This window comes from Eschrichtius robustus, chromosome 6, assembly GCF_028021215.1.
Source record: "Eschrichtius robustus isolate mEscRob2 chromosome 6, mEscRob2.pri, whole genome shotgun sequence".
Taxonomy (NCBI): Eukaryota; Metazoa; Chordata; class Mammalia; order Artiodactyla; family Eschrichtiidae; genus Eschrichtius; species Eschrichtius robustus.
This window is the reverse complement of record NC_090829.1, coordinates 37281228-37293277: the sequence shown is the minus strand read 5'-3', so window position 1 is coordinate 37293277 and position 12050 is coordinate 37281228. Positions and strand designations below refer to the sequence as shown.

General features: G+C 35.3%; 1 protein-coding gene across 1 annotated transcript in view; it reads right to left on the bottom strand.

Moving 5' to 3' along the window:
* Positions 1-12050, bottom strand: part of LEKR1 (leucine, glutamate and lysine rich 1) — a 262025-nt gene that overhangs the window by 133446 nt on the left and 116529 nt on the right. The window contains exons 7-8 of the mRNA XM_068546148.1: positions 8946-9065; positions 614-789 (exon numbers count right to left, since the gene is read on the bottom strand). Of these exons, the coding sequence (XP_068402249.1) occupies positions 614-789; positions 8946-9065 (296 nt within the window). The remainder of the gene's footprint in view (positions 1-613; positions 790-8945; positions 9066-12050) is intronic.

Genomic DNA, 12050 nt, shown 5'->3' with positions numbered 1-12050 from the left:
ACTATACAAAATAGTTTCACTGCCCTAAAATACTCCATGCTCTACCTATTCATCTTTCCTTCCTACCCTAGCAACCACTGACCTCTTTACTATTTCCATAGTTTTGCCTTTTCCAGAATGTCGTATATTACAGTTGGAATAATCCAGTACATAGCCGTTTTAGATTGGCTTTTTTCAAATAGTAATAGGCCTTCTTTCAATTTTTCTTATGCTCCCTCCATGTGCTTGGTCTTGGTCACTCTCCAGTGTTTTTAGGTAGTTACTTTGTCCAGAATTTATAGTTGTTAACTGTGGGAAATCTGATCTAATTAGAGCTACTCAGCCATTAACAGAAAAGAAGTTTTAAAATACAAATTTGTACATTTAACAGGAATAACCAGACTTCTGGTCACAGTTCAAGATTGATGTATCAGAGCTTATCTTAGATCAGGCCTATAATTATTAAATTTCAGGGATGAAATAGATCTTAATGGTCATCTAGTATACTAACAAATAACAGGTTTAAAATTAATCATAATTCCCATCACATAAAATGAAGTATCATTATTTCATTACTTATGATATACCATTTACCAAAAAAAGGACGATTATGTTCTAAATATATATAACAAACCTGTCAAGGCTGTTTCACTTATGGACTTAATTTGTAGAAAAACTTCTCCTTTCAGTGAAGTCCAGTTTTGAAAATTATCATATAGTTCATTTTTAATACTGGTTAGCTCCCTTTTACTAAAAGTAAGTAATGAAAGAGTCTTATTCCAGAGATACTTGTATTCTGTCAATCTCTGACTGTAAAGAAGTAAGGAAAAGTTAGGATTTTTAAAAATGGCAAGCATAATAAAAAATATGTATTTGAAAAAAGGTTTTCTTTGAAAAATGGTTTTAGAGTGACCATACAATCTACTGTTTAAATGGAGACAGTTATGAAAGTAAAAGTAGGTGCTATCTGCATTTTGCTGAGATAACATACAAACTGGGGTTATCCCAGGAAGACTGAGGTATATGGTCACCCCAACTCATTTCCATTGTGTTATAATATTTTAACTATAATTAAAGATAGCTAACTACTTTCATACACATTTTTCTATTAATCTTTTAAAATTAATTTAACAGCAAACATTTAGTGAAGGAAATTCAGTCAGAAGTGACTTAGTCAGGACTTCCCTGGTGGCGCAGTGGTTAAGAATCCGCCTGCCAGTTCAGGGGACACAGGTTTGATCCCTGGTCTGGGAAGATCCCACATGCCACAGAGCAACTAAGCCTGTGTGCCACAACTACAGAGCCTGTGCTCTAGAGCCCACAAGCCACAACTACTGAGCCCACGTGCCACAACTACTGAAGCCCGCGCGCCTAGAGCCCGTGCTCCGCAACAAGAGAAACCACCGTAATGAGAAGCCCGAAAACCGCAATGAAGAGTAGCCCCCGCTCGCCACAACTAGAGAAAGCCCGCCTGCAGCAATGAAGACCTAATGCAGCCAAAAAAAATAAATAAAATAAATTTTAAAAATTAAAAAGTGACTTAGTCACTGAGCCTAAAAGAGAATCTCAGATTTGTAGACAGCATTCTTCCTGTGCTATAGTCCTACAGGCAGTGTAAAACCTGGGGTAATAATAAATGAAACCTTTTTAAGTGACTGATCCAGTGCTTTTCCTACATCAAATGCCACAGCTCAAAGTAACCACATGTTTTTTACCATCTCAATGATTTTTATTACTTCAGATGTCCTGGGTATCATTTACCTAATAATCAAGCAAGATGCAGACAAGGATATGAGTGTTATCAGCAAAAAGATGATGACTGAAGCCATGGGAGTTAATTATTTGGTTAATATTTATCTACCTAAGTAGACTAAGATCTATTATGCAGAGACTGTATCTGTCTTGTTCATCAGAGTCTCCCTTGCACCTAGCACAGTACCTACCACATAGTATGTACTCAACACATATTGATGAATGAATGAATGAATGAGTGAAAAAAACAGATCACTCTGTTGGAGGAATAAAGAAGTAAGAAATACTGAGGATAAAATACTGTACAACACTAATATTTATGGGAATAAATCAGAAAAGAAACCCTCAAAGGAGATGACAGAGGAGCAACCAGTGAGTTAGAAGAAAAGCCAAAAAGATAACATCGGAAAAGCCAGGGGATAAGAGAATTTAAAGTAGAGAGTAGTGGTCAGTGCCTAAGGCCTCAGACAGAGGCTGAACAGAGTCCATTACATCCGGTATTAAGGAGGTCTTTGGTGACCTCAGAGAGAGGCTTCAGGTAGGAAAAGACTGAGCAGTAAAGCAGAAGTGAGAAAATAGTTATGTGGTACCAGCAATCAAGAACCTTGATTGAGGCAGCAAGGAGAGAAAACGGAAGATACACAGTAGAATGGTTTGTTAGGATGGGAGACACCTGAGTGTTTACAGAGCTGAGCAGACAGTATGAGTGTAGTCACAGAGGCTAAAAAACACAGGCAAGAGATGTGATCATTTCTTGTGCAAAGAGCTAGAAAGAAAGGACAGATGTAAAACAAAGGCTGAAAGATTAGCCTTTGCCGGGAAGAAGAAGGGTGGTGTCATTCTGTGTGGTTAATTAATAAGGTCCACCTGAGTGACCAAAAGCCACAGGGAATCCTCAATCAGCATGCAGACCAGGGAGCTAAGAGAGATGTTGATTTCAAAAAAAAAAAAAAAATCAAAGAAAGGGGTGGGGGTGAGGGAGGGATGGATTGGGAGGTTGAGGTTAGCAGATGCAAACTATTACATATAGAATGGATAAACAACAAGGTCCTACTGTATAGCACAGGAACTATATTCAATATCCTGAGATAAACCATAATGGAAAAGAATATAAAAATGAATGTATATAACATGTATAACTGAATCACTTTGCTGTACAGCAGAAATTAACACAACATTGTAAATCAACTATACTTCAATTAAAAAAAAGCCAAAAAAAAAATCAAATAAAGAGTCCAACAGATAACTAAAGCAAAGGGGAGCAATGGTGAGGATGGGAAGTTTGAATGCGAAGCCAGGAAGTGGTAAGACAGAGACAAGAACTATGAACTAAGTCAAGGTTAAAGGCCTAATGGGCCCAATGTAAGGCAGCTGCTGGGAGCAAGTCATGTACATGGGGGTCAAGGCCTAAAGGGATATTTAATAGAAGAAAGACCAGATACGGATGCATGTGCTTCTGTAGGGAAAAAAGGCAGGAAACAGAAAAATCAAGCCTCTTAGCGAAGAGCAGATCCATCACATTTTGTGCGGCCTAGATCTTATATGATTGGTGTGGATAGAGGGATGGCTTTCTTGTAAAAGATGACTACAAAATTAGGTTTAAAAATGTGCACTTATAGATTGAGAAAAATCATTACAAATAAAATTGTAAAAGTTAATAAATCTCATCAATATCACAAAATACAGAAAAACAATGTAACTTTTTAATAAGTAACAGCTCTACAATACTTTTTTTGTCTACAATTTTTGGCTACATGCTTTACAAGCACTTTTCATATGAGAACCATTTTATAATAATACTTTGTGTGGAGAGAATATAAAAATTATACAGCCTTTCATCTAGCAAGGCCATTAGTTTTATTATCCGTGGTAGTTTAGAAAGATTCTTTTAGCTTCACAGCCCATTATTGGTAATATCATGTAAATATTAAGCATTGTCAAATTTGGGAAAATCCTTATAAAAATTTTTCATATATGATAAAATTTTTGGCATTTCAAGTTTTCTTGGAAAATGACATCTTAAATTGTCTTTGAAATGATGAAACTCATGAACCAGCTTATCTCAGATGTCCTTGAAGTGGTATACTATGATATTTATGTTATATTCAGTGATGTCAGCAGCTTTGGTCAAATCAGCAAGAAACTTAAATCTTTCTCCAATGTATTCAAATAATTAACTCCTCTTCATTGAATGGATTACAAAATAATCCAAGAGATTTTATTGAAAATGTATCTCATATGATGTAATCTGAAAAAATGTTATAATTTGTTTTTTATGACAGAATAATTTCTATTGTTTAAATTGTTCATCTTTATTGCTTTTACTCCATTAATTCAAAAAAATTCATACACATCCCTATTTTTAGTCTGCAATGTCTTGCTTGTGTAATTGAAGCAGTCTAAAATGTCTTTCCAAATGGCAGTTATAATGTATATTCCCAAAACAACTTTCTCAGATTCCCCAAATGCCAGTGACTACTCCAAAGGCATACTGACATCAGAAGTAGGAGAAGGGAAATCAGAGTGCAAAGAGACAGAATTTTTACAATTATAATTTAAAACCGTCTTACTTTTGCCAGGGGCCCTCCCAGAAGCTTGGAAGGGGGTCCTGAGTGCGGGGTTCTGAAACTTAAGTATCATTTGACTCACAGGAAATACACCTGTGTTGATAACTTTAACTCTCTTTGTGAAATACAAGGCAAGACACACAGCTGGTGAGAGATGAGTAGCACAAAGAATTTTAAGCAGAATATTGAGGATTTAGAATAGTATTGAAGAAATTGAGGGCCTGGTGTTTAACAACCTGTAAGTGGGTATAAAAACTGAGGGTTTTAAGGGTAAATAAGCAGAGGTAAAAGTAGCTGGAGTATTGGTAAACTCCTCTATGCAGAAACATACTCTATGAAGAAAATCCTAAAGAATACACACACACACACACACACACACACACACACACACACACAAATACTAGAATAAATGGGTTCATCAAGATCACAGGATACATAAACCATGTGCAAAAACCAATCTGTTTACTAGCAATGATGAATCCCAAAAATAAAGTTAAGAAAAAAATCCCACTGGTCATAACATCAAAAAGAATAAAATATTTAGAAATAAACTTAATAAAAGGAGTGCAAGACTTGTATACTAAAAACAAAACATTTCTGAGAGAACTAAAGATCTCAGTGGAAAGATATATGGATTCTTGGATTGAAAAATTCAACATTTTAAAAATGGCAATTCTCCCCAAATTGATCTATAGGTTTAATGCCATACCTATCAAAATCCCAGTAGGCTATTTTTTCAGAAATTGACAAGACTTTCCTAAAATTTATATGGAAATACAAGGTTCCCAGAATAGCCAAAACAATCTTGAAAACAAAGAAATGTTAAGGGCTTACATTTCTTGATCTCAAAATTCACTAAAAATTATAATATTCAAGAGAGTGTGGTACTGACATTAAGAATAGATATACATCAATAGATGAATAAAATAGAATAGAGAGTCCAAAAATAATTCCTTCCATTCATGGTGAATTGATTTTAGGTAAAGGGACCAAGGCAACTCAATAGGGAAAGAATAGTCTTTTTAACAAACGGTGCTGGAATAACTGAATATTCACATTAAAAAAAAGATGAATTTAGATCCTTACTTTACATCATTCACAAGAGTTAAAATGGATCACAGACCTAAATGTAAGAGCTAAAACTATAAAACCTTTAGAAGAAACTACTGGAAAATATCTTTGTGACCTTTGGTTAGGCAGAGTTCTTAGATACATTACCAGAAGCACAATCCCTAAAAGAAAACATTGATTAAACTGTATTTCACTAAAAATAATAACTTTTGTTCTTCGAAAAGACACAATTAAAAAAACGAAAAGACTTGCCACAGACTGGGAGAAAATATTTGCAAATCATATTTCAAATAAAAGACTCGTACCCAGAACATACAAAGAACTCTTATAATCTGATAACAAGAAAACAAACCAATGAAAAATAGAAAAAAATATTTTAATAGATATTTCACCAAATAACCATAAAAATGGTTCATAAGCACATGAAAAGATGTTCAACACCATTAGTCATTTGGGAAACACAAATCAAAGCACAATGAGGTACCATTTCACAGCCTCTAGAATGGCTACTATAAAAAAAAAGACAAGACAATAAGAAATGTTGTCAAGAACACAGTGAAAGTAGAATCCTCATTCCTGGTAGGAATGTAAAATAGTGCAGCCACTTTGCAAAAGAGTTTTGCAGTTTCTTAAAGGTTAAATATCAATTTACCATATGATTCAGTAATTCTACACTTAGGTATCTACTCAAAAGAAATGAAACGTACATCCACACAAAGACTTACATGTGAATGTTTATAGCAGCATTATTCATAAGTGCCAACAAGCAGAAACAATCCAAATGTCCTTCAATTAATAAATGCATAAATAAAATGTATGTTCAGACAATGGAACACTATTTAGCAATAAAAAGGAACAAAGTACTGATGCATGATACAACATGGATAAACATCAAAAACATTATTGAAAGATGTCAGATATAAAAGACCACATATTGTAGGATTCCATATATTTGAATTGTCCAGAGAAATACAAATCTATAGAAACAGAAAGAAGATAAGCAATTGCCTAGGAATGGTGGTGAAGACAGAGATTGCAAATGGCATGAGGATCTTCTCAGGATGACTCAAATGTTCTAATATTGGATGTGGTAATAGTTGCACAACTCAGTAAGTTTACTAAAAATCATTACATTGTCTACTTAAAAGGGGTGGATTTTGTAGTATGTAACTTATATCTCACTAAAGTTGTTTAAAAAAGACATGAGCTGATTATGGGATCAAGGCTAGAAAACAAAGGCCAGGAAATGGTTGGGAAAATCAGAAAACAAAAAACAAAAAACAAAACTAGAAGCCATAATGTGGCTGAAGAGTTGGTGTGAAAGTGAGAGATTTGGGGAGCTGGCTTGAAAATTTCAGAGATGACAGAGTCTGGATTTACAAACAAGAAAAATTAAAGGATAACTATATTTCAAATAATTTATGAAAGCTTCACAATAGGAATCCTATAAAAGTAAGCACTACCAAAATATTTCAAATATGGACTGATTTGGAATATTGGAGTTATACACAACTTTACATAAAGTGAAGTATACCTATATTCCATATTGTTTTTTAGTATCTATTTTATAGGTTTTCAAAAGTTAATTTCCATTCTCAAAAGACACTTTATTCTGAATAGCAGTTGTGCTGAGCCAACTGAGGCATACCACAGCTACTCCTCATCACCCCCTTGCGAGAGACAGGTTGGAAATGAGGTCAGGGAAAATACAAAGCATGAAGAACACTTTGCTGGAGGCTAGGTGATTAAGCCCTATTGCAATTAAACAAATGAGAGAATAATTTTAAAAGAGCAAAGTGACTCAAAGACATAGTGCATTGACCTCTTGAAAGTTCCTTTTGGACTCCATAAATAAAGATGATTACATCTGAGTAGCTAAAGCTCAAGCTTCTTTTCTTTACCACTTTAAGAGAGAAGATTATAAGCTCCTTTTCTTTATCCACAGCAAACTCGAAGTTTTACGTTCTGGTAGGTATTTTTTTTAAATAATCAGTAAACTAGTTTAAAATGAGCTTTTTGTAATGCAACAAAATCACTGAACTCTACAACTTTTGGTTTGATTTTATTTTCACCAGACTGCCTTTTCCCATGCAATGTACCTACTAGTGAGAGTATTAATAAAACCTGTAATTATTTTTATTCATCTGTCACAAACTTTTATTTATACTGTCTAGTTAAATGGTTACTTCTAAAATTTCTAGTAAGTGTTACTTTTTTATATAAATCAGATCCCAAAACTCCCAATTTGTGGTCTTTTATCTAAAAGTAAACAAAAATCACAGATCTTTTGGAAACATTTGAAAAAATAAGCAGTAAAAGTATAATGCAAAATGATGACAAAATTACAACACAGAATAAAAATAACATTTAAATGTGTATAAATTTCCTCAAGAATTTAAAATACTACAAATTACATGTAAAATGTGAATAATAAAGACTGACTTTATCAGTCCATAATATCCTGAAGCAGCATTAATTGTCTAATCTAGTCCTAGTCTAACCTTTAAAATTTAGTCAATCCTGCCATCCATAATGGCATATCTGGATAAAATAAATGGGACTTCCCGAGTGGACCTGAGCCAAAGCTATTGTTGGGGCCAAGATTGAATACTGATGGTCCTGACTAAAATGGAGAGTTGGGGTCACCTGGGTGATATCCTGCTGGTTCAATACTAGATTTCTAGGAAAGGACAGAGAAGATTTCTGATGACAAAAATTGTCATCTGTTTTGTGAGTAGACTCATTCATTCATTCAAAAATTATTTATTTAGCATCAGTTATGTGCAAGGCATTAATGAAAGGTTAGATGGCTAACAGGTTATCACCAGATATTGCATAAAAAAATTATTAGCCCAGATAATTTTTTTAACAGAACAATATTCCCAATAATAATAAGTAGATTGGAAAACATAAGAACATTAAAAGTATTTACCCTGCATATTTTTTTTAGTCATCCTGAACCTGTGTCTATTTATAATGTTCATTTAACTTATTTCCCTTTTCTAAGAGCTAAAAGTTACTCAATTTAAAAATTAATCATTCTTTCTGATATTCTCAATATATTCAATTCCATTTTTAAAAAGTACTTCCTATTTTCTTTAGAACATTGGGCTTTACCTTTAGTTATTATAAAGCCTTCAAAGATTATATAAAAGCAGATTTAACACCATTTATATTGGAAATTTCTAAATTTAGGAGGTCTATTACTATCCAATTAGAAAGTTTCCCCATTCTATTCTTTTCATGTCACTGGACTGTCAGTCAGGAGATCAAGTATACCAAGAAATACTGGCCAAGAGGAAAATGAATTAGTTATTGTGCTTTCATTCTAAATGTCACTGCAAAATCAGAACAACGTGTTTGCCTAATTTAAATGTTATTGGCAAAACTATTTAGCTGAGATAATAGTTTAAAAAAAAGTGAAGTGTTTCCATTTTTTTCAACAACACTATAATATTAAACTATATAAATATAGAAACTATATTACTAAAACGTGTTTGAATGTTTATAAAGTTAGTATTAAATGAGTGTATATTTTCAATACTATAATTTTCAATTCTTTAAAGATAATCTTACCTGAAGATTTGTGATTGTCTTTGTTTAATTTTTAACTCATGTTGCAACTGACTCAATTCTTTCTGTACTCTCTGAAAATCATTTTGGTGACTTTTAAACTGCATGCTTGCATCTCGAATTCTAAAAATATAAACAAATAACAACCATTATAAGCCTAAATATTTCCTCATGAGTACTTTATCAAAATTTAAATCCACTTTTTTCATTGCAGCACTATTTACAATAGCCAGGACATGGAAGCAAACTAAATGTCCATCAACAGAGGTATGGATAAAGAAGATGTGGTACATATATACAATGGAATATTACTCAGCCATAAAAAGAACAAAATAATGCCATTTGCAGCAACATGGATGGACCTAGAGATTGTCATACTGAGTGAAGTAAGTCAGACACAGAAAAGACAAATATCATATGATACTGCTTATATGTGGAATCTAAAAAAAGGGTACAAATGAACGTAGTTACAAAACAGAAGTAGAGTCACAGATGTATCAATAGAAAACAAACTTATGGTTACCAGCAGATAAGGAAGGGGAGGGATAAACTGGGAGATTGGGATTGACATATACACACTACTACATATAAAATAGATAATTAATAAGAACCTACTGTACAGCACAGGGAGCTCTACTCAGTACTCTGTAATGGGCTATGGGAAAAAAATCTAAAAATAGAGTGGATATATGTATATGTATAACTGATTCACTTTGCTGTACACCTGAAACTAACACAACATAGTAAATCAACTATATTCCAATAAAATTTTTTTAAAATTTGAAATCCATTTTTAATAAAAATAAAAGAAAACTATGGGGGGGGGACCTTCAAGATGGCAGAGAAGTAAGACGTGGAGATCACCTTCCTCCCCACAATTACATCAAAAATACATCTACATGAATTGGGCGATTGGGATTGACATGTATACACTGATATGTATAAAATTGATGACTAATAAAAACCTGCAGTATAAAAAAACAAACAAAACAACTAATACTAAAGTTTCATTGGGTTATTTGTATGGAAATATGTTAATATAAATGTTTCAGACATTACATGAAATTTCTAAAAATCTTATATGTTCTGGTATAATGTTATAAGTCATAATTCTAGTTATTACTTTAAAATGTATATCTCAGCAATAACTAAATTTCCTTGTCAATTGCATCATTATGAACTTTCATCAAGCCTTTAACCGTGGTCACTTTTAAGTGTTTTGTCATTTACAGACAGTTCTGGGTGTACTCTGATGCTTTTGCAAATATGTTCCTATAAAAGGGTTTTATCTTCAAGGAATTCATGGAAAAGACTCTGACAAGTACAGGTTTCTGGTAACTGATTGTACTGCTGAACTGAATGAATAAGCATTTTCAGAACTCTAATGAAAAACTGATGAACTCATAAAAGTGCTAACAAAAGATCAAGATGAAAAAAAAAATTAATTACATGGGACTGAGTGAACTGATGAGGATGATTATAATTTTTGTGACTTTCTGTTTGAATTAAAAAAAAAATCCCACAAGGACTCAGAAGCAAAGAATATACAAATCAATTTTCACTGCAAAGTAAAGGGGCTGTTACAGTGGAGGACTACTGGACTGAATATCAATATTATGACATAGTATGAGTGTGTTTCGTGTTTGGTAACTGCAATCATTGTTGCTTTTGTTGTGGTCATCCATTTACAATGCTTGGTGTCAGTCTATTTATCTCTTGTAAAAATAAAATACAGTGTATGTGTGTGAAAAAAAAATACATCTACATGTGGAACAACTCTTACAGAACACCTACTGAATGCTGGCAGAAGACCTCAGACTTCCCAAAAGGCAAGAAAATCCCCACGTACCTGGGTAGGGCAAAAGAAAACAGAAAACACAGAGACAAAAGAATAGGGACAGGACCTGCACCTCTGGGAGGGAGCTGTAAAAGAGGAAAAGTTTCCACACACTAGGAAGCCCCTTCACTGGTAGAGATGGGAGGTGGGCAGGGGGGAAGCTTTGGAGCCATGGAGGAGAGCACAGCAACAGGGGTGCAGAGGGCAAAGTGGAGAGATTCCTGCACAGAGGATCAGTGCCGACCAGCATTCACCAGCCTGAGACAATTTTCTCCTCACCCGCCGGGGCGGGTGGGGGCTGGGAGCTGAGGCTTGGGCTTCGGACGTCAGATCCCAGGGAGAGGACTGGGGTTGGCTGCGTGAAGACAGACTGAAGGGGGCTAGTGCGCTAAAACTAGCTGGGAGGGAGTCAGGGAAAAAGTCTGGACCTGCCGAAGAGGAAAGAGACTATTGTTTCGGAGTGTGTGAGGAGAGGGGATTCCTTACATATGTGCCCACAGGAGACAGAGCACCACCTAAGCAAGCTCCAGAGATGGGCATGAGCTGTGGCTAGCAGCTCAGACCACAGAGACAGGCATGAAATGCTAACGCTGCTGCCGCTGCCACCGAGAATCCTATGTGCAAACACAGGTCACTACCCATACCACCCCCCAACCCCACAGGAGCCTGTGCAGCACACCACTGCCACTGTCCCCGGATCCAGGGACAACTTCCCCGGGAGAACACACAGAGCACATCAGGCTGTTGTAATGTCATGCTGGCCTCTGCCACTGCAGGCTCCCGCCGCTGCAGGCTCCCATCGCATTCCAATTATGACTACCATACCCCTCCCTCTCCCCGGCCTGAGACAGCAAAAGAGCCCTAATCAGCCGCTGCTTTAACCCCCTCCTGTCTGGGTGGGGAACAGACGCCTGAGGGAGACCTACACACAGAGGTGGGGCCAAAACCAAAGCTGAACCCCAGGAGCTGTGCGAACAAAGAAGAGAAAGGGAAATCTCTCCCAGCAGCCTCAGGAGCAGCAGATTACATTCCCACAATCAACTAGATGAACCCTGCATCTGTGGAATACCTGAATAGACAATGAATATTCCCAAAATTGAGGCAGTGGACTTTGGGAGCAACTGTAGACTAGGGGTTTGCTGTCTGCGACTGATTTGTTTCTGATTTTTATGTTTATCTTAGTTTAGTTTTTAGTGCTTGCTATCACTGGTGGATTTGTTTACTGGTTTGGTTGCTCTCTTTTTTTATTTTATTATTTCTTTATTTTATAA